The sequence below is a fragment of the Osmerus mordax genome, chromosome 18, assembly GCF_038355195.1.
Source record: "Osmerus mordax isolate fOsmMor3 chromosome 18, fOsmMor3.pri, whole genome shotgun sequence".
Taxonomy (NCBI): Eukaryota; Metazoa; Chordata; class Actinopteri; order Osmeriformes; family Osmeridae; genus Osmerus; species Osmerus mordax.
The window spans coordinates 1,594,701-1,618,363 of record NC_090067.1 but is presented as its reverse complement, the minus strand read 5'-3'; the positions used below and the strand labels follow the sequence as shown (position 1 = coordinate 1,618,363).

Sequence of the window (23,663 nt, the reverse complement as noted above, 5' to 3'; positions counted from 1 at the left end):
TAGGGAGTTGTCCTCCCTGCCGCGTTCATAATGGTTCAGTCCACACAAACATGTCTCTGACCAGACCAGCTCTCTCCTACAGGTGGGGACCAAACCAATCCACAGGAGGGGGTTGTGACAGCAGACAGAGAGAGAGAGAGAGGGTGAGAGATAGAGGGAAAGAAAGCAAGAAAAACAGAGAGAGAAAGAGAAAGTGAGGGGGAGAAATAACGAGCAGAGAATGTTCCCAGTTGTTTCTATTGTGGTGGTTGCAGTGTGCATATCTGTGGCTTCCTCTTCTAACCCCTCTGTTACAAAGGAGGAAGGGAGAGTTGGGACGGTGGAGGGAGGGATGTAGAACAGAGGGAGGGAGGGGGGAGGGAGGGAGGGGGGAGGGAGGGAGGAGGGAGGGGGGAGGGAGGGATAACAGAGGGAGCGAGGAAGGGAAAGGGGCTGTTGAGTGATTATGTACTGAAGTAAGGAGGGGGTGTAGAGAGCCATACACTCTCCAGTAACTTTAAGAGCCCTGCCATTTCAGCCAACATCCCCAAACCAGCCACTCTTCTCCTCCTCCTGTCCTCCTCCTGTTCTCCTCCTCCTCCACTCCTCCTCTCAGCTCTCCATCCAGGCAGAACGGACACCACAGCTGGAGTAAAAAGAGAGGGAGACGGAAAGAAACAACCAGAAGAAAAGAGGAGACCAGAGGCTAGATAAAGTACTTCTCAGCCTGTTTCCTGCAGCAAAGCTCTGCTGGGGGCAAACAGGAAGACATCCCGTCTCCCTGCAGCCGGCCAGCCCCGGCAACCGTCTGTCTGTCTGTCTTCCTCGCTCCCTGTCTGCCTGCCTGTCTGTCTGTCCTGACAGCACACAGCGGGGATGATGGAGCACTGCTGAGTTTTGGGGAAGACCGCTGGATGCATCTGCCACAGAAGAGATACAGGACTACACTGGAGGATACACAGCAGCCAGACAGAAACCTGGTGTGTTTTTAACAAATCGAGAAAGAGAACGAGAAAGAGAGAGAGATAGAGAGAGAGAACAACTGAGTCAACAGAGACTCAGACAGTAGGGGCACACTCACCGGACACACCTTCCCCACCCTTCAACCCTCACCTCTCCCCCTCCTCCCCCTGCCCGACATGGGCCTCCCCCTCGCCCTGTCCCTCACCTACCTGGTCTACCTGTCGGCTGTGGTGATTGGTTCAGAGCGGCGCCCACATCGTGTACAGCACGGCCCCTGCAGCTACACCTTCCTGCTGCCAGAGGTCGACCACTGTTCGCCCCTCAAGGACTTCCGGGTCACCAACTCCCTCCAGAGGGACTCTCCCCCAGCCCCAGGCTCAGGCCCAGGCCAACCTGAGGGGGGTGGTGGCCAGCCACGGCCCTCCTGGCACCAGAGAAAGCTGGAGGTCCTGGAGAGCGCCACAGAGAATAACACACTGTGGCTGCAGAAGGTAAGGTACCTCAGGGGCTGGCTGGGGGAAGGGGAGGTGTGTATTTGTGTTTGTGTGTTTAGTGTCTTTGTGTATATGTTGGTGTGTGTGTTTGGTTTATGTGTTTGGTGTGTTTGTGTGTGTGTTGGCTAACAATAACTGGTATAGTCTTCTCAAGGTTCTTCTCCTCTCCTCGCCTGTCCTCTCTTCTCCTCTCCTCTCTTCTCACTCTCTCCTTATTCTCTCTCTCTTTCTATCTCTCTCCATCCTATCCATCTTGTCTTTCTCTCCTTACCCCAACTCCTACCTTCACTCTCTCAATCTCTCCATCCTCTATCTCCCTCCCTCCTTTTCCTCTCTCTGACCCTCCTCTCCCTAGCTCTCTCCTCGCCCTCTCCCTATCTTTTCTCCTCCCTAGTCTCTCTCCCTCCTCTCTGTCTCACCCTCTCCTCCTCCAGCAGTCTGTATGATGTAGTGAAAGCCATCATCATACAGATGATGACTTGATAATGATGACACAGTCTTCGCAGTAGAGTTGACAAGGCCTCATCAGTAACATTTCTTAGTGATCATTTATAATAAACTGGATACTCAGTGTTCTTTTGGCCTTCTGACAATATGCGTATGTGTGTGTGTGTATGTGTGTGATAGAAAGAGAGTCTCTATTTAAGACCGCTGGGTAGCCAAGAGTCCCTGTAGCATGAGAGGAAAGACAAGACGTTCAGCATATCAGCCAAATATGCATCAGACCATTAAACCAGTAGTCTTCCTCCGCCACACATACACACGCACACACACACACACACACACACACACACACACACACACAGACACGCACACAAAATAATGTTTCAGTTCATTTAAACAAAAACTGGTAATTAATAGCTTTCACAAGCACAAACCTTGTCTTACCAATGAACTGTCTATGTATATTTTTTAACACTTCTGAACAATTCTAGTTCACGGGTCATTTACCTAGTGTTATATCTGTTATGAGGGTGTGTGTGTGTTCGATTGTGTGTGTGTGTGTTTCTAAAATAAGGAATCGGAAGATAATCTTGGCAATAGTCTTGCTGTACAAATGCAGACACACACACCCAAGACTGCCCCCCCCACACACACACACACACACACACACCCCAGACACCCACAAACCCACGCACACTCACACACGATCCAGCATGTTACTACAGTGAGTTCTTAAATCAGGGCTGCAATATTCAGTTCCAGATTATTTTAGTAGTGTTTCAAGAACACAGCATTGTGGGATTGTTCCATCCTCCCCCACCCCCTAGTGGTGTGCTTTGCTCCCCCCAGCAGCTGTGTGTGTGTGTGTGTGTGCGGTCTCTGATGTGCTAAATGTTGGTAGAGTTAATTGTATCCTGCATTAGAGTCTGGAGATTAAGGAGATTTAAGTGGCCTGCTTTGTTCACATAATAATTAAGTTAATTTCATGAAGACAATATTTCTTTTAAACTAGCTAAATGTACTAAAAGCTTTTAACTCTCTCTCTCTCTTACACACACACGCACACACACACACACGCACGCACGCACACACACACAGTCGCAAACTCCCTTGTCTGTGTAACTCTTACAGATAGAGAACAATGATCCTATTGACTCAGCAAATGAAGACATCAAGTGGTGGATATCCTCTAAGCTGATTTACACCTCTGCTATCCATTTATATTCCTGCTCAGACAGCATTCTTTGTGGGCCTAATGCTAGAGATTTACATACACACACACACACACAAACACACACAGAGACAGACACACACATAGGATCTACTAGCTGGCTGTGTTTCTGACAGCAGGGAAGGGAGTTTGTATTGACCTCAGGGACTGAACTACATCATGTACTGTGATGGAGACACGCTGGGCTGTGTTCTGATATCTGTGGAAGAGGAAGAGGGAGGGAGGAAGGAGAGCGAGATAAAGATAGAGAGGGAGAGAAAGATAGAGAGGGAGACAAAGAGACGGAGAATGAGAGAAAGATTGAGAGTGACAGAAAGATGAATAGAGGAAGAGAGGGATAGAAAGACAGATATATTCCTCCCTTTTGAGGTTCGAAGGCAGAGGGTAATCCACTACTAATCTCTTCTCCCAGCTCTGCTCATAATGTATTTCTTTCCTGTTCAGATGTCTCTATACATCACAGTAGCAAGGATATATTTAGGTTTACAGAGAGTGAGACACAAAAAGTGAGAGACAGAGAGAAAAATAACAAATTATAGAGCCAGAAATGACTCCAAAGTCAACAATTTTATGCTGATTAATCTTTACTTTTTCTTGTCTTTATACGGTATTTGATTGAAAACAGAAGGCGCTATTGTGGCCAGTGTCTATTGTGCTATTATTCTCAGAATAATACAGTTTTATTGTGAAAACCAATAATCATAGCCTTGTTTGAATACACTCACCCCTCATTGCTGTGGCTAGCCACCTATTAGCAGAATTATTCTGAAGAATATTCTCCCTTTAGACTAAATTTGTACATCTTCTCTTCAGAGACATAAATATGAATGTGTACCTTACAATACCCAGCCCTGATTTATTGCTAGGCTCCAAGCAGCTCCTGCTAGAGTGAATTCCATAACTCAGCAATGGAAACGTTTGAACAAAAACACCAGAGAGTGACGTGTGGATGAGTCTAGCATGTTCTGTTCTCACAAAGTAGCCACATCAATAAAGAAATCTGTTTATGGCCCTGAGACGGATGGGCCTTTATTTTTACTACTCCTATAAAGTACAACGAGTTTCGGATTGATTGAGGTATGTATGTGTGTGTTTTCTGGATTAGGTGTGTGTGTATATGTGTGTTATTGTATTGTGTGTGTCCATTGTGTCATGTTCCAAGCCACTCCAGTATAAAGCAATCAAGCGCAATATGAAAGGTAATTAATGAACTCCAACTCCCACGTGCACTTGCACCAGCAGGACACACGTGTGGAATGCTGTGCTTCCTTACTGTGTTATCAGGAGAGGGATTATGAATACAGTTAGATAGAGCAGGGATGAATTACAGTTCAGATGATATTTTGACAAGCCAACTGAACCTCCACAGGCAAAATATGACTAACTCAGCAGGAGCTTAGTAGCTCCTCTGCAACAAGGACCAAGCAGGGATGACAGGGATGTGTATGTCGGGTTACGAATCCTGCTCATCCCAACGAGGTAATGTTCCATCCTGCAGTGTTGTTGCAGTGTACAGTGTGTTGTGGGTTCGAGTTCCACACCCCACTGCTGGTTCCACGCCTACATTACTGTGTAAATTTCCTCATGGGTTCGAGTCCCACACCCATAAGTCAATAGGCTAATGTAAATGGAATGTATAGGTTTAGATAGGTATTGAATGCAAATGTTAAGATAATGGTAATGGAATGTAAAGGTTTGGATAGAAGTCTAAATTCATAAATATAAATGGAATGAAATGGGTTTCCTGTGTCTCTTGTGAGCAGCTAGAGAACTACATCCAGGAAAACGTGCGTTCCAGGATGGAGGAGATGAAGAGGAACGCTGTCCAAACCCAGACGGTGGCCATGTTGGAAATGGGAACCAACCTCTTGAGCCAATCAGCTGAGCAGACCCGCAAACTGACGGATGTGGAGACCCAGGTCCGCCAATAACAAGCAGCCAAGTGGAAAACAGTTTGGTCTTGTAACAGTATTAACATATTGTTACTGACCTCTAAGTAGCTAATGGTTAGGTAACGTTAGCAACTGTAGCTTAAGTGTAAGAAACAACTCTAAAAAGCTTACATCTTGCTAATTATACATCAACTGATTCTAGTGTGGAAAGAAGAGTTAAAATTAACAACAAAGTGTTCATTTTAGTGGCTAACAATTGCTAAAATCATAGCAACTTCAATACTCAAACTGCCTATGAGGAAGTTATCATATGTTAGCAAGTCTTTAAAGTCACAAGTTCAATTGAATCTGATGGGTTATGTACTTTGGGAAAAGGCCAGACACAAGTTCAGGTCAACAGTTTGTGACTGTCTCTTTGTAACAGGTGATATTTGGGCTGAGTAAACTCTGATTGACGTTCTAGGTCAAGCTAGGTGACTGACAACTAGCCAGTTCAAACACAAGTCCCCACAGTACCACAACACAGATGTGTTTGTAGATATGACATGGCTGTTATTACAGATTGTTTTAATCCCTCACAATTCTCATTCTTTGTAGCTTTAGCATCCTTCTCTCTCACTCTCCTTTTGTTAGCTGTCCCTGTAGTGATGCATGATGAGGCAACCAGAGCAAATATTTGTCTTTTAACTGTTTATTTCAAAACACAGGTGGATTGACATGTCAGCCTTCTCTTTTCACTGTCGATAAAATCCAGCTCTCTATCCACCTGTTCAACTTTTCATCTATCTATCCCTCCTTCAACTATCCTCAGTTTTTTCTCATTCCCTCCCTTCGTCCTCTTTCATCCATCCATCCATCCATAGATCCATACATCCATATATCCATCTTCTCAACCTCCACCCTTCCCTGTTTTTTTCTCTCTATCCATCTCTTACTCCCTCCATTTATACCTCCCTCCCATAATATATTCATCTCTCTATCCCTCTCTTCCTTCTTCCATACCTCCATACCTCTCTCCATCCATCCCTCCCTCTTGTAGGTGTTGAACCAAACCAGCAGGCTGGAGATCCAGCTGTTGGAGAACTCTCTGTTCACCAGCCGCCTGGAGAACCACATCCTGCTGCAGACCCAGGAGATCTCACGACTCAACCACAAAAACAGGTAAACGTTTGTGTGTGTGTGTCTATATGTGTGTGCGTGTGTCTGCATAGGTGTGTGACTATGTGTGTCTGCGTATGTGTGTGTATCTGCACAGTGTGTAGAGAGTATGTGAACTGTGTGTTTGGATGTATGTATTTTTGTGTTGTACTCTTGCACACTCTTTATTGGTGTGCAAATTCCTGTGTGTGTATGTACTTTACGTGTATATTCTCACCTGTGTGTCCTCGCCTGTGTGTGTGTACATTGTTGCCTGTGCTTGTGTGTGTGTATTCTCAGTTGTGTTTTTGTGTGTTCTTACTTGTGTGTGTGCGTTATATATTTGTGTGTGTCTACATTCTCAACTGTGTGTGTCTGTATTCTCACATGTGCATGTGTGTGTATACTTGCCTGTGTATGGGCGTGTGTTTGTGTGTGTAGAGAGTGCATATACTATGTCTGTCTATCTGCTTGTTTATCATCTTAGCCTCCTGAACAAGTTCTGGATAATTGACTTATCTGGCCCGGCCAACAGTTGCCCATCTGGGTCTGTTTGACCCTTCGCCCCCACCGTACATGCTTACACCAGGTTCATGATGCGTCAGTAGATGAAACAAGTCAATCTTGGCACTGGGTGGTGACAGTACAGATGCATTCAGGGAAGATCTGGACAAAGAGAAAGGAGAATACTTGCAAGAGAAAGAAGAAGAGAAGAGGAGGAGAGGGAAGAGGAAGGAAAAGAGAAAGAAGAGGAGGAATGAAGAAGAGGAATGAATCTCTGGTTGCTTTTCAGAGGGGCTACTGTTGTAGCCTCGGGGTCTGTGAGTGAGCTTTGATCCACCGCCCACTCAACAAGAAGAAAGAGTTAGGTTTTTCAACAAATGACATGCTAATCTGTGAGAAATGTTCTGGTAGTGTACTACTACTGGTAGTGTACTACCAGAACATGTGGACCTATCCCTTCCCAAGGCTGAGAGAGAGAGAGACAGAAGACAGAGATAAAGAGAGAGAGAAGAAGTAAGAGGGTGAGAGAGAAGGAGAGAGAGAGAGAGAGAGAGAGATAGAGAGAGAGAGAGAGAGAGAGAGAGAGAGAGAGAGAGAGAGAGAGAGAGAGAGAGAGAGAGAGAGAGAGAGAGAGAGAGAGAGAAGATGTAATGTTAAAAGTCTGTAACGTTCTAATGAGCAAAATGCTTTCCCAGCTTCAAGCGTCTTGAGAAAAAGTCACAGACATGCTTCACTCAGAATCAGAAAAAAACGTAAAAAACTCGATCCTCTTTAAACAATTGAAACCTTGCTGGATCATGACATCATCTCCCCATCACCCTCGTCCAATCACAAGTCAGCACATGCCGTGCTTCACGGTGGATTGGCTGGCCAAGTGTTCTTACACAAAGACAATGTGAAATAAAAGTGCCATTGAGATCGATATTCACAGAGACAAGTGTCCTCGGAGGGTGTGAGCAGAAATGTGTGTGTGTGTGTGTAGCGGTGAGAGATGGAGGGAACGTGTTGGAGAGCGGGGCGAGGGAGCGGAATGCTGGGAAGTAGCTTGTCCAATCAGGGCGGCTGGATTGTTTCAATAAATAATGGCCGCAGTGTCGTTAGTCACAGCTATAAAGATCAGGACGGGGATTTATGATGTTCATTTGCAGCTAGCAATAACATGCACACACACACACACAGCCACACACACACACGTGCACGGACACAGACACACACACATACACGTGCACAGAAACACACACACACACACTGTATAAACCCAATCTCTCTTCGACTCCATTCACAATGTAATTCTCTCTCTCACTCTCTCACACACACACACACACACACACACAAGATGGTGGCTTGTCATATCCCTGCCTCTGGGTGGTGATTGAGAGGCCTGCTCTGCAAGTCCATCTGCAGACACTACTGCTGTACAGGTGTTTCTGTGATGTTGAACCAATGAGACTCTCCCCTCCCTCCATCACTCAGCCTTCTTCTCCATCCAGACTGGCTGCTCATTCTACTGTGTGCCCTGTGCTGCAAAAAGGAAATGGATAAACAACAAGGTTTCCTTTAGCCTTCATCTCCTCTCTTCTTTTCACTCCATCACTTCTCTTGTTTCCTTTACTGTGTCCTCTCCTCTCTTCTGTTCTCCTAATTATCTTTCCCTCCTCATTCCCACTCCTCTCCAATCCTCCCTCTTCTCCTCAATCCCCACTCCTCTAATTCTCTCTCTTCTCCTCAATCCCCACTCCTCTAATTCTCTCTCCTCCCCTCAATCCCCACTCCTCTCCAATTCTCTTTACTCTCCTCTCCTCTCTCCTATCTCCACCACCTTCTCCTCTCCTTTACTGCTTCTTCCTCTTTTTGCCTCTTCTGACCTCACAACTCTCCAATTCCCTCTCCTCTTCACTCCTCAATCCCCACTCCTCTCCAATTCTCACACCCCTCCCCCCACCTCCACCCCCATGTGTCCCCCAGTCTCCTGGAGCAGAGGGTCTCCTCCCTGGAGGCCAGGCACCAGAGGGAGCAGCAGGACCTGATGGAGCTGGTGGAGAGGCAGAGCTGGCTGGTGGGGCAGCTGCAGGCAGGGCTGGGGGCGTCCAGCCACAACAGCAGCCTGCTGCAGAGACAGCAGGCCTCCCTCACAGACACCGTGCAGCAGCTCCTGGCTCTGGTCACACACTGCAACGGTGAGACTCTGGGCTGGGGATGTGTGGAGGTCGAGGAATCAAGCTGTTCTAACTTCAAACATGCTGCTTATGCATATGTTAAATCTTGTTAGATCTAAACATGATTAAAAGAGTGCAGTTGGACAAATACATTTTTGTATTTTTTTTTTTAAATTGATGTGAACATTATATGGTATACTGTATATTAACATTACTGTTATATTATTTACTAAAAGTCATTTGTCATTTCTGAAGTTACTAAGGTTGATTCTTGCTGATGTCTTGATCAGAATGTGAATCTTGTTGTTCTAGAAATCTCCACCCTTCCTATAGAGGAGGGGTCCAGTCTGAGGGACTGTGCTGAGCTCTTCAGGTCAGGGGTCACAGAGAGCGGCGTCTACAGCATACGGCTCCCCAACTCCACACGCACCGTCAAGGTCAGAGGTCAATCGTGGACCCAAACTTTTAGTCTTTGACATAAATACACTGTATTTGTATATACTGTATATATCGATATATCTATCAATATATTGCTAAATCGATATATCGATCAATATATTGCTAAATCGATATATCGATCGATAAATAGATGGAATAGATAGATGGATGGATGACTCACACATCTGACACTCTCATGGTGGAGGTGATAGAGGTCATACCTTATTCAAATAAACTATTTGTGATTCCTATTTAAATCTTCAGGAGACTGCTGAGTCACAGCAACTTTATTAAACTCCTGACAAAGGGAATCATGTTGTTAACATACTGTGTAACCAAATTTCGTTCCTTCTTTGATATCAGTTTGTCCACATTTGTCTTTCTTTTACCTGAAAACATTTCAGGTAAAAATTGACTTTTTGATAACCTTTTATTACAACATGAGCTTCCAAAACAGTCTATTCTAGGTGTTTTGATAATGCACACATACGAAAACACACACACAATCTTTAGCTGGTGTATTGTTTGTGAGGCGGCCACGTGGAATGCTGGAAGGTCAGGGTATGTTTAGTGTAATGCAGCGCTAGCAGAGCTGTCTGGCATCGAGGTGAGGTGGAAATGCCATGTCGAGGTTCAGGAAGCTCTCATAATCAGCATCAGGAGCCTCAGGGCCCCACAGTGAGGGATTGTGCATCTGAATGCTAAGTCCCATTAGCTTAGGAGGCCCTTTTACTGACCTGGAGCAGCCTTGGCTCGCTCACACAGAACTTGCATCACCAGCTACCCACCAGTGGATGACACTTCCCCCCCACCCCCACCCCACCAAGCCTCACATTTCTGGCTGGAACCACTTCCTTATTAGAGTGTCTTTCTCACAAAAGCCTTCTCTCTCTGTTTTCCCTGTATCGCTTGCCCCCCCACCTCTCTCTCTCTCTGTCTACCTATCTCTCTCTCTCTCTCTCCCTCTCTCTCTCTCTCCCCCCTTCCTCTTCTGTTTCCTGTGGTCACAGCAGCCAGTGTTTGGCAGTACTACTGTGTGTTTGCTGCCAGCTGTGGAGCCTAGCAGGTTTACATAGATGCAAGCTGGTACACACTCGGGCCCTTGGCGTGGCCAAACTGGGTGGTTATATTAAAGTGGGGCAGGTTAAATTGCCCTATTTTTCTATTCAGGGAGAGAAAAAGAGAGAGAGAAGAGAGAGAGAGAGTCTCTCTGTGTGTGTGTCATTAAGTGTATGTGTGGTTTGCAAAAGGAGCCATAGACTAAATCACATATTTGTGTGGGCTGTAAATTTGGCCTGATGTTTCCACCGTTTGCCTATCCTGTGATCAAGTCATTGATTTAAACCTTTACTTTTTTGTTGAAGTGAAGCTTCATATAAATAAATGTAAATGGACTTTTTCCCAATCCTATTTTAATCCTTGTATTAACAACTTCTGTTCAACTCCAAGTTGTTTTTCCACTTTACACATGCAGTACTACAACTCTCAATATCTCAATCATTTCATTGTCCAGAAGACACTGTCACTCTGTATATTTGATGAATACAATAGTTTGCGATTACTTTGAAATGCGTAGGAAAAGCAATACCTCAAAACAAATACTTTCAAGCCATCAAGAACACACTCGGAACAGAGTTTTTCCACTAACAGGCAGGGCTGGACTGGGACAACAAATCGGCCCAGGCATTTTTGGCCCTGGCGGCCCACACCCACCGTGACTGGTCAGACACATTCCCTGCAGACAGTCCTTAAAATATGCATGCATTCTATAATATGAGTTGCCTAGTGTTCTGCGTTCATGTGATCATTTTGGATCCTTCAAGAAGGGTCTCAAGACTTATCTGTTGATCTTACACTTAAATAATTAATTAATTCTTAGAGTTATGATTTGTATATGGTATAAAAAAATAAAATATATACATATTGATATTTGATATTGTATTGTTATTATTACTATTTTGCTTAATATTGGCTTAGCAACTTTTAAAACTGTTTACTGTTCATTTTATTTATTGTAAGATTCATATTTTGTGGCTTTGGACAAAAGTGTCTGCTAAATACATTGCAAACACACACACACAGCCTCCCTCCCTTCCTGAGTCCCTGTTAATTTGCCTACTCCTTACCATGTCATCAACTACTCTTTCTTCCATCTTTTCCTCACTCGCTCCCATGGCCCTGTCATGGTCACTCTCCTCCTCCTCGGCTTCTTCGCTGACCCTGTCAGTATGTTTCTGCCTCTCTGAACCAGCCACCTCTCCTCCTTCCTCTACAGGTAATGCTGATGTTGAAGCAGCTAAAGCCCCCCCAACATGTTCGAAATGTTTGCACATTTTGTGGCATTCACCTGTAGATCTGTTATCTTTTTCTCCCTTAACTTCCCTGCGCCTCCCTTGCGCTTTGGTGGTCGTTTCTCCATTTTAGCGATGCTAAACTTTAACGATGCTAAACCAGCATACGCATTAGCCAACAGCTCGTGTCTCAAGGCCTGCAGTGCGGGAGGCGATATTAGGTGTATTCGACTTCATGCAGCGCCGGCGGCCGGCTGCAGCCGGCTGCCTTGAATCTGAGAATGCCATTGGCTGCTTCAAGTCAGCCGGGCTGCAGTAGGCTGCAGGAGGCTGCAGGCGACGCCGGCGCTGCATGAAGTCGAACGCACCTATTATGATTCAGGGGAAGGGGGTTCCTGGATTTGATTGGGTCAGGCCAGTGCCAATAAAGAAAATTAACCAATGGGCTGCTGTCAGTTCTCTATAGGCCGGCTCGACCAAAATGTTTTTACCAATGGGCCGCTGTCGGTTATTTTTGGGGCGGCCCGACCAAAAAAAAAAAAAAAAAACATAAATTATATCGCCGATTCTACCCAAAAATGCGTCGGCCGACCGGGCAAATGCCCAGTGTATGAACAGTGATTCATACACTGTTGCATGTGAGTCCTGAGAGAGACTGAGATGTAGCTCTATTTTCCCCACTGGGCAACAGTTCTCTGTCTGCCTGAGAGATGAATAGCTGTGATTCATTAGTGTTCGTCCTTCCAAACACATCTACATAGGATGAATGTGTAATCAGGTTGAACAGAAAACATACAGTGATCGATTGGGTGACTGAAGCCAGGATTTCTCTCTCTCTCCCACTCTTTCTATCTCTCCTTCCCCCTCTTTCTTTCTTTCTTTCTTTCGTTCTTTCTCTCTCTGTGTTCTCACCTCTGCAGGTGTTTACAGGTCTAACCAGAAGTGTGTTCTCACCTCTGCAGGTGTTTACAGGTCTAACCAGGAGTGTTTCTCACCTCTGCAGGTGTTTACAGGTCTTAACAGAAGTGTGTTCTCACCTCTGCAGGTGTTTACAGGTCTAACCAGGAGTGTGTTCTCACCTCTGCAGGTGTTTACAGGTCTAACCAGGAGTGTGTTCATCTCTACAGGTGTTTACAGGTCTTAACAGAAGTGTGTTCTCACCTCTGCAGGTGTTTTGTGACATGAAGACGAGAGGAGGAGGCTGGACGGTTCTACAGCATCGCAAAGACGGATCAGTGGACTTCCATCGTGGCTGGAAGGACTACAAAACTGTACGTTTACAAGGACTACAAAACACATTATGATACATGGTATATTTTAAAATATCTAATATTAAGTATTATAAAACTTTGTTTCTAATCACAAAACAGCACTGCACAAGACATGTAAAACAGTACATTTGAAAATAATCTCAGGAGTGTCATTCAGAAGGATTCACAATAGTGTACCAGTTGCCATGGAAATACAGAGACAACAATTACGACATGCATTTTCCACCCAACAACCAGGGGCATCAAGAATGTTTCCACAGGCTTCAAACACTCAAGATTGAATCACAAGAGCATCATTAGAGCACAGCAGAGTATCAGAGTATCAGTATCAGTGTGTCTGTGTGTGTGTGTGTGTCTGTGTGTGTATGTGTGTGTGTGTCTGTGTGTGTGTGTGTATGTGTGTGTGTGTCTGTGTGTGTGTGTGTGTCTGTGTGTGTGTGTGTCTGTGTGTGTGTGTGTGTGTGTGTGTGTGTGTGTGTGTGTGGGCGTGGGATACTGACAGGCCCACGATCCCCAGTGACCTGTGGTTGTTTTGATTGGCCGGCCGTGTGTGTTCCTCCCTCCACACTCCCTGTTTATACACCTGCTCTGTCCTCCCTGTCTGTCCTGCCCCTCCCCTCCTCACACACACACACACACACACTCACACGTACAGTACATACACACACACGGTACATAGGCACACACACACACACATACAGTACATACACACACACGGTACATATGCACACACACACTCACACACACACACACACACACACACACACACACACATACAGTACATACACACACACAGTACATACGCACACACACACACACACACACACACACACACACATACTCATGCATTCTCTGACACAAGGCACTTACTCATCAAATACTCCCATCACTCACATAGCAAGAGCAACTGATTTTCAAAGACAGATTAAGTGGCTGTTAGTTATACTTATGTTATTCAAATACGTTAAGTATATAGCAACCTCTTAGAGTATTTACCAGGGACTATATCTAAGGAAATATGAAAACATTTTGACTAAGTGATTTTCTCTACCACAACAAAAACAACATACCTCCACATGTCATTTGGATTTAAGTGATTAATAACAAAAACAAGATGGTTTTACCACTGGTGTCCCTCCTGAAAGAGAGTGGTTAGTATTCCTCCGACGTAGCAGAAATAAGCAGGAATGTTTGTGTGTTGATATCCACTTCTCTGTGCCTGACTGAAATAACAGCCTGTGTGTACAGGAGACCAGTCTGCCCTGTGATTGAACGACCAGACGCAATTTGTCTCTCGTCTTTTGTAGCAGATAAATGAACACAGCCTGCTAGAGAATGAAACACAGTGTGAACAGAGATCTCCAAACTGCTTTTCCCCATGCTATTTTTCATTGTTTTCTTAATTCTTTCTTATTCAAGAACAATATTTTCTGAAGTGAATGATATATATTTGGCTGTGGCAGTGCAGTGGGAGGACAGGGGCTCTGGTGATGCTAGGTAACGGTTGGTTGATGCTGCGTGTCGACGTTCAGCTAACGTTTAGCCAAGGTTTCTCTCTGCTGTGTGTGTGTGTGTCTGTTGTAATGGACAATTCTGAAGACACTGTGCACTCAAATATTCAAAATGCCGGATTAATACTAATTCTTTATTCAATACCGTGAAATACTTATCAGAGTACTCTGAGACCGATCTGCTGAAGGACACGTAACGCAAATGTCTTTCAGCCGAGTGATAAAGACCCACCAGATGAGCCTTTAAATTCAAACAAAACTTTATACCAACGTAACCATCATCAACACACAAACATAGACAATAACACAAAACCACCTGTCCATGTGATGGGATCACAATTAGCGTATGCCCAAACAGCGTCTCACAAGTTCTGATGCCCAACCTAACTTCAGATTTGATCTTTAAAGGACTACCCTGGAATTTGTCAAGCATCTGGTCAAACTACCCGATTGTATCAAAAATCTTGGATAGAAGGCCGTAAAAGATTCTCACCCATCCCCAAGGGTCAACTGTCCCACAAGGTGGTCAGCACCTTAGGTCAAACAAACATTCCTCTTAATCTTTCACCCCCTCTTGACTTAACTCCTTGTCTGCAAATTGTAAACTATTCCCAGGATATTCCTTAACAATCAACAAAGGAGCTTACAGTTCAACCACAATTAAAACACATTCATTTCAGATTTAACATTTTGTGTTACATCTTGGCATCTGTCATGTTTGCCTGAGCTCTCTATCTGTCTTTGTGTATGATCTGTCTTTTTCTTCATTCCATCTATGCTATCTCTCTCTCTTTCTTTCCCTTTCTCTCTCTGTCTCTCTCCCTCTCTCTCCCTGTCTCACACACACACAAACACAGATCGTGTGTGACAATAGATGTCTCCCATATGTCTTTATGCAGGTTCAGTTTGTCCCTCCTCTCTCCCTGTCCCTGTCCCCAGGGTTTTGGGGACCCCTCTGGAGAGTACTGGCTGGGGAATGATGTCATCCACCATGTGACCATCTCCCAGGAGTACAGTCTGCATGTCCTGCTGCAGGATGGAGAGGGGAACCAAGCCTACTCACACTACGACCACTTCTACATAAATGGAGAGGACAAGAACTACAGGTACCAGAATGTAACTGGGCTTTGCAATCTGTTACTGGAGAGTGGGGAAATGGTTGAGTCTATCGGCTTACGTGTTGGAGGGACTGTGGCAGGTAATGTCTTTACGTGATAAAGAGAGAGAGAATTCTCCTCAGCAAACATACTGCATTCACATCTCAATGTGGGAAAGTCGCACTGTCATTTTCAAAGTGGTTCAAGCTAACATAAATAATTGTAATCTTCAAACTGTCAAAAGCACATCTTTACAAGTGTCTGATTGTATGAATTACGTGTAAAATAATCACATCAATTAAAAATCTTGATCAATACTGAACAATTTTTAGTATAACAGTTGTCACTATGCCATAATTTTATGTACATGGAACCACAATAGGGGCAACTGTGTAATCGTGAAGAGATTTAAGAGCCCTTCACTTTCCTAAAGGCATAATTCCACAGTAATATACTTCACAGTTGTACACAGTGGGCAGGAATCTCTCACAATTAGGGACCATTATCCAGGCTTAGTTTTTCTTTCATTGCCTGTCGGGAGAGGAAGAGACAGAAAGAAAGATAGACCGAGATAGACAGAGAGAGGAAGATAAATTGAGAGAGAGAGAGAGAGAGAGAGAGAGAGAGAGAGAGAGAGAGAGAGAGAGAGAGGAAGAAAGAGATAGCCAGAGAGAGAGGGAGGAGGGAGAACATGCTTTAAAATGTATAGGAATCAAGTCAAGAGGAAGTTAAGACAACCTTTCCTTCTGTCAGTCAGTCAGGCCGCCAGTCAGACTGATGATCTGACAGGATGGCTAGCTGCCACATTTCTGCTTCTGTCTCTCCAGTCATAACCACAGCTAGCGCTGCCCCAACATATTCCTTTGGGAAAACCTGTCTGGCACCTGCACAGCACCTGCCTCTGCCAGAAAACTGCCAACTGAAATGAAACCTCAGTGCTAGTGTACCGTTAGCTTGCTGCTAACAATCCTCTAACCCTCCATTGCTAACAGGAGTCTAAACCGAGGCCTGGAGTTGAACCCAAAATGTGTTCAAGATAAGAAAACCTAACTAACACATGAAGTTACATTCAACAGTTACTGGAAGGTTGCAAACTTTTTAACAGATGACTAAGTTTGGAATAGTTGGAGGACTTACTCTAGGCCGCCTAGCTCCTCTGTTAGCTTAGCACAAACGTCTCTGTGGAGTAAAACGCATTAAAGACCTCTGTTGTTTTGAAACCCCATTGTTCGCTGTGTGTGGCAAACCCAGTTAAATCTGCTGCCAACCACCACAGAGATATTGTTCCATCTCACCTCCTTCAGTATGTGCTAGTTTTATTAGCTCCCTGGCTAACATCCCCACAGTACTGGGTTCATGCTGGGTCTCCTTGGATAGAGGGCTGTGGTGCCAGTGAAGTCTCCTGATAGCTCACCTCCTACCCAAGCCTGGTTAAACACTGTTGGAATTACAACCTTTGAATAAATCACATAAGCTATGTGTCACGGATAGCCAGTTCATGATAGAGAATTTACTGCTGAACAAGTGGGATGACTAGCCCAACAAATGTACTTTTAGACCCTGCTAACTAGAAATGTAGTGGAATAAGGGGGTTCTATTTATACTGAGGTGTCAGGTTAAGCAACACTGTGTACGAGTGTGTTCACAGTATATATTTGTGCCGTGTATGTATGTGTATGGACCAGCTAGCTTACATGTAATGTTACCCACTCTCTCCCTCATCCCTGTCTCTCCTCATCTTCTCTCCCTTCTCTTCCCTCCTCCCCTCCCTCCTCCCCTCCCTCCTCCCCTCCCTCCCTCCCTCCCTCCCTCCCTCCCTCCCTCCCTCCCTCCCTCCCTCCCTCCCTCCCTCCCTCCCTCCCTCCCTCCCTCCCTCCCTCGCTCCCTCGCTCCCTCCCTCCCTCCCTCCCTCCCATTCCTCCTCTCTGCTCTACCAGCCTCCATACCCAGGGCTTCAGTGGCACAGCAGGCAAGACCAGCAGTCTGACCCACCCTGGTACCCCGTTCAGCACCAAGGACAGGGACAACGACCGTTGCAGCTGTAAGTGTGCCCAGATGGCATCAGGAGGTAAGGACTGTTGGTTGATTTTAAACCCACTATTCCTCTGTCTCTTTATCCCTCAGCCCCATCATCCCCGTAGATTCAGTCATACCTCTATCTCACTTTCACTCTTAACTCCCTCTGTATCCATCCCTCAATGGATCTATTCCTCCATCCATCCATCATTCCATCTCTATCCCCACCATTCCTCTGTGTCTCTAACTCTCTATTCCTCTATCCCTTGATTGTTCTACCCTTCTCTCCACCTAAATCTCTCTATCTATACCTCGATCTCTCTACCTCTGCATCTTTCTCTCCATCCCTCTATCCTATATCTTTCCGTCCTCAATTCATGCTTCTCTTTATCACCCATTCTTTTCTCTCTCATTATCTTCTAACCTTCCATTCAACACATCATGTTATATATGATTAGAGTGATCAAGGCTATATAGTATGCTGGAGTTATCTAATGTCCGTCTGATCGTCTTTGAGCAGCGTTTTGACCCCTGACCCCTGACTCGTCAGGTTGGTGGTTCGAAGCCTGCGGGCCGTCCAACCTCAACGGGATCTTCTACCCCGGAGTCTCCAACGTGGTTCGCTACAACGGCATCAAGTGGTACTACTGGAAGGGCCCGGGTCTGATGGCTACCATGACGACCATGATGGTCCGCCCTGCAGACTTCTGATGGCGCCTGCTGATGATGTCATAACATGCCTGATATTGAACATTTTCTGGAAGGGAGAGTTGATGAGAAGCCAGGTGTAAGAGTGAATGAGGACTGGAGATGCACAGGAGACTGGAAGAACACACCGTTGTTTCTGGTTATTAGTGAAAGTACAGAGTCTCCCTTATGTATTCTTCTTTGGTTCCTCAACATAACTGTCCTGTTGTTTGAATGTTTCGAACAAGTCTCTGAATGCTGCCTGCTACACCGCAGAGAGATTCTCATAAACCTTTTTATTTCTATGAGATTAACCTCCTCATGATAAATTAAAGCTGGTGTATTTTTACAAGTTTATTTACTTTCCAAAGCGGAAATCTGTTATTAAAAACTTAATTAAATAATGTTTGGGTTTGGAGTGGTCAACTGTTGTGTGCACTGTTACAGTTTCTCTGCCGTCATGGTTACATAGAACACGTGTAACACGTGTAGCAATCCCAGCAGCACCATTACAGGACCTCATGATGGTCTCAGCAAGACCTTCTCCTACCTGCCAACACTCTTACATATCATACAACCACCATCCCTGAGGGGAACTTCACAACATCTACAGTACATTTGTAACAATAGAAACCTCAACCTAGAATACTGTCTTAGGTCTTCTTAATCGCCCCCTACAGAGCTGAAAGGGGTTCCAAATGGAACTTCGGTTTTCCAGTTATGTTCCAAAAGATTCCATATTGCCCCAATTTAGCGTTGGCTACATAATGCCTAATCTCAACCAGAATCCTTGACCTGGTGATTGGCTGCTCAATCAAGCCCAAAAAACATTCACCTCTGATTGGTTTACATAAGAATAATTCATTTTATTGCTATGCATTGTAAAAACATAACCTTTCCACATACAGTAAAGAGTAAAGACACTGATATACTGCACATCACACCAAGCTGTACATTGGCCAAGCTGGCCCTCCCTGTTCCTCTGGGTTGATGTAGCACTCCTTTAGGGCAGGGAGATAAACACAACAATAAAACTACTCTGAAATATACAGTTGCTGTTACTGAATCTCCCCATATCTCACACCTTCATTTAATGTTCAGCATGTATAAATATACGACGCAATCACAGTGGAATTTGCGAAGAAACTGCATAGATCATCACAACAGCCCCGTTTGCTAGGGGGATATGAGTGTGCAGGACAGTCTTAGTACCCACAGGCAAATGAAGACATAGTGTGTGGACGCACACATTCACACACACACACACACTCAAAGATATACACACACATGTACACACCTGTAGGCACGGTTCACCACACTAAACAGGTTTATTACGACCTTCCCAGATTGGACATGTGATGGATCACAGCTCAGGTGGGGAGGGGTGAATCCATCAAAGAGTGTTTTATAAAGACCCCCCCTGTGCTCCCGGCTCCACGGCCAACACACACACACACCCCGCTGGGGCTAGGGGAGTGGTTGTGTTCTGGTCCAGTGGAGCGGTCGAGGTTGGACTGCCTGGCTCATGCCTCGCTCCTCTCCTGCTCCGCTCTGTTTATTACTGGGGTTATTTGTAGGGCTGATGTTGTGTGTGAGTGGGAATCTTTGAGTGTGTGTGTGAGTGTCTGTGTGTGTATGTGCGTAAGCAGATGAGTCTGTCCTCACAGCAGCAGTCCACTGGGTTCTGCTCCAACAGAGCCCAGAACCACATCTGATCATTTATCTTCTCGGCCAAAATAGATGAAAAGGAAGAGAAGGAGGAGGAGGAGAGGAGGAGGAGAGAGGAGCAAGGGGGAGGATGAGGAGGAATGCATGAAGAAAAAGGAGGACGAGGAGAGAAACCAAGGGAGGGCAGAGGAGGAGGAGGGAACAGAGGAGCCAAGGGGAGGAGCAGAGGAGCCAAGGGGAGGAGGGAGCAGAAGAATGAGGAGGAGGAGGAAGATGAGGAGGAGGAAAGCAGAGGAGGAGGATGAGGGGAGTGAGGGGAGGAGGAGGAGGAGAGGAATGAGGGGAGAAGATGAGGGAGGATAAAGAAGAGGAGGAGGGGAGCGAGGGTCAGGAAGAGGAGGAGAACAGGAGAGATGACTTGCGCTCATAAGTCCTTGTCGTTCTGTACCTCTGTTCCAGCCGTTTGATTCATTGGGGGGGTGATCTGGGCAGGCGAGGCCAGGGACAGGGTGACTATTTTGGGGGAAGAGGATGATGTATAGCGTGAAACCTCTTGGAGGTTTTCACGCTGGTTGGTCAAATTTTGCCTATGAAGCCTTAGAATAGAAACAAAAGTTATATTTATTGTTCATTGATCCAATTAACATTAATCTAATCATAGTTTGAGATAAGCCCTGGGGTTATTTGTCCAGAAATCTGATGATCTTAAACACAGAAAAAGATGACGAGAAGAGTGTTACTTCAGCCACTAGGGGGCAATCACAGCACAGGGGAAATTTGAGCTTTACCTCACTGTGTTCGTGCTTTAGGGAGACCTGAAGAAAGTTGTCCTCTCTCTCCTCTCTCTCTCTCTCTCTCTCTCCTCTCTCTCTCTCTCTCTCTCTCTCTCTCTCTCTCTCTCTCTCTCTTTCTCTAATGTTCTTTGTATCTCTAATGTTCTCTCTCTAACTCCATCTCTCTCCCTCTCCACCCCCCTCCCCTCTGCCACCGCAGGTTCTCCTTACATAACTATGTCATTAGCGTGAACACGACAACGTCTACATGCTGCCCTTCTTCAACAGATGGGTCGCTAAAGGCTGTGGAGGATGAGAGAGAGAGAGAGAGAGAGAGAGAGAGAGAGAGAGAGAGAGACACAGAGAGGGGGAATACCTTAGGAAAAAATTACGTTTGTGTAGCTTATAGGGAAACGTACCTTAAAACGACCAGTGACTTGGTGTGTGTCGTGTGTTGGACAGATTGGTGTGACACCAGGAAGGCGTGGGGGGAGGAACATTACTTGTTAACTCTTCATGAAGCACTGAGGAAAAGCTCATTCCAACAGAACACAAATGATGTGAAAAAACAAATCTGTGCTTTTTGTCAAATACAAAGCAACAACTCAAATACTAAAATCTAAATCAGCTTGTCATGCTGACAAAAAGTGTTTTGCTATTGATTAACCTGGAAATTGTTTCATTCTGTTTCCTAAACTGTGTTGATCTGTTGTCATTACAACCTTCAGGATTCTCCTACGGGCTGTGATAAGTTCCTCTCCCTCTCCACCTCTCTCTCTCTCTCTCTCTCTCTCTCTCTCTCTCTCTCTCTCTCTCTCTCTCTCTCTCTCTCTCTCTCTCTCTCTCTCTCTCTCTCCCATCTCTCTCTCTCTCTCTCTCCACCCTCTCTTTCTCTCTCTCTCTCCATCTCCATCTCTCTCTCTCTCTCTCTCTCCCTCTACATCTCTCTCTCTCTCTCTCTATTTTGCAGTTTTCTCTTCATGTCTTTTTCAATATCTCTCTGACACCACACACACACACTCAGAACTATTCCTGCATCTCCTTGTGTCTCCCTTTGTCTCCTTGTGTCTCCCTGTGTCTCCTTGTGTCCTTCCTTGTGTCTCCCTTTGTCTCCCTTTGTCTCCCTTTGTCTCCCTTTGTCTTCCTTTGTCTCCCTTTGTCTCCCCTGTGTCTCCATGTGCCTCCCTGTATCCCCCCTACATCTTTTTGCGAACCGGACTGGACTGTACTAGCCAAGAGTTAGCCAACCCAGACCGGACCGGACCAGACCAGAAAGAACAAACCCAGACTGGACCGGACCAGACTAGGCCAGGCCAGATGGATCTGACCAGATCAGGCCAGCTCTGCCACACCTCACCTTCCTGCCAACAGAAGACACCCTGACAGGCTCCTCCTTTGTTGGACGTTTGAAACAAGGCCAGATGCCAGCAGCTCTGATTAGGGCTCTAATTGGTCAGGATTGGTGATTAGTTCACAGCTTGAGTTGGAGAGCATTAACACAGTTAGGTACTGCCCGAGGAAGAACAGACAGACAGTCGGAGAAGCAGCTGTAGAAACAGACGGATAGATGGATGGACAGACAGACAGGCAGACAGACAGAAAAAGAGACAGGCAGAGAGACAGGCCGGCAGAAAGCCAGACAGAAAAACAGATAATACATTTCACTCTAAAGTGCCCTTACTTTAAAGTGATTTAAATCAGTGGGCATTTATTGAGTTTGATTGATTGGTTTGACTGATTGCTTAGATTGATTTATAAAATATATATTGATTAGACTGATAAAAAATGTCTCCCACGACTTTCAGCAACATCAGTCCAGAAATGACAGCCGTCAATAAAGTAATTATGACGATGTGATTCTATAGCCAGCACTGTAATCAAGAGCTGATTCCATCTTAGACGTCGTGTTTGTTTTTCTGTTTGATTAGTTTTTCTTTTTCTTTCTCTGGTCAGTAAAACACACTGTGATGGTCTTCAAGTTATGGAATGCCACTCTTCATTCCAACAGCTAATGACACTCTGTCAGCTCTTGAATCTAGACTCTTTAATTCCATTACCTTCTGCAAACACCCCCCCTCCCCACACACACACACTCCTCATAAGCCACACAGAAACTTAGCATACAATAGTTAATTAAGCGTAATTGCTGGCTTGACGTGTGCAGGACTGGGTTCCAGGATGGGGACTGAGGAAAGGACAGAGACACAGACACACACACACACACACACACACACACGCACACACGCACACACACGCACACACACACACACACACACACACACTGAGAGATATACACGCAAATGTTGAGTGAGTTCCAACACCTGGGGCTGCAGCTCCATTCTTTTTTTCTTTCTCTCTTTCTTTCTTTTTCTCTTTCTTTCTTTTCTTTCTTTCTTTCTGTCTTTCATACTCATGCATGTACACAGATGTACACACACTTCCTCACAAACCCATGCATATCCACACACAGTGCATGAAGGACACACACACAGACACAATGCACACTCACACAAAGACTTAGCACAGGGCTTTATAATGGCTTTGATCAATTATTGATCCAAGGGATTTTTCTCACTGTTTGACGAGGGAGAGAAGAGAAAGGCGTCCATTTTGTCCTCTCAGTGAATGCACTCTAAGAACCCCCTCGCACCTCCTCCAGAACCCCACCCTCACTCTCTCTCACCACCCCCTCCAGAACTCCACCCTCATACCCCCTACCCACCCTAGAACGCCACCCTTACCCACACTCCCCCCCCTCCCCCACAGCTTACCCCTTTACCCCCCTTCTGTTTCTCTGATACAGATGACTAAGATCCAAGGTTACTCAGCTATGTATCTTTACTCAGGTCACCCCAGCTCACCCCACGTTTGGGCGCGTGCGTCTGTCTGTGGGTGTGTCTGAGTGCGTGTGCGCATGGGTTCAAGTCAGATGTGCTCAAAACAATAGACCCGCAGAAAATTCACATTCACAAAGAGGAAACCCAGGCGTCAGGGAGTTTAAATTGCCTGGCCGTCTGGTTCAGTGGCTGTCTGATTCCCATTTAGCTGGCAGTCTGGCCAGGCTGGGCTGGGTCTGGGGGCGGGCACTGCTATTGTCATCTGACAGCTTTT

The 23,663-nt window shown here is 45.5% G+C and overlaps 1 protein-coding gene across 1 annotated transcript; it reads left to right on the top strand.

The window, feature by feature from the left end:
* The first annotated feature begins 1,118 nt into the window (after positions 1-1,118).
* Positions 1,119-18,515, top strand: angpt2b (angiopoietin 2b). Its single transcript, XM_067256565.1, has 9 exons — positions 1,119-1,433; positions 4,875-5,030; positions 6,043-6,164; positions 8,610-8,821; positions 9,113-9,237; positions 12,699-12,800; positions 15,251-15,417; positions 17,346-17,476; positions 17,975-18,515. Exons 1-9 carry the CDS (start codon positions 1,119-1,121, stop codon positions 18,133-18,135), a joined length of 1,491 nt encoding a protein of 496 aa, XP_067112666.1. The 3' UTR covers positions 18,136-18,515.
* Positions 18,516-23,663: the final 5,148 nt, after the last annotated feature.

Excerpts from the sequence above, each read along its gene's own strand:
- angpt2b (XM_067256565.1), top strand. The coding sequence starts at position 1,119 with ATGGGCCTCCCCCTCGCCCTGTCCCTCACCTACCTGGTCTACCTGTCG. Across the intron at positions 5,031-6,042 it reads TGACGGATGTGGAGACCCAG|GTGTTGAACCAAACCAGCAG; the intron begins GTCCGCCAATAA and ends TCCCTCTTGTAG. Across the intron at positions 17,477-17,974 it reads TGCCCAGATGGCATCAGGAG|GTTGGTGGTTCGAAGCCTGC; the intron begins GTAAGGACTGTT and ends CTGACTCGTCAG.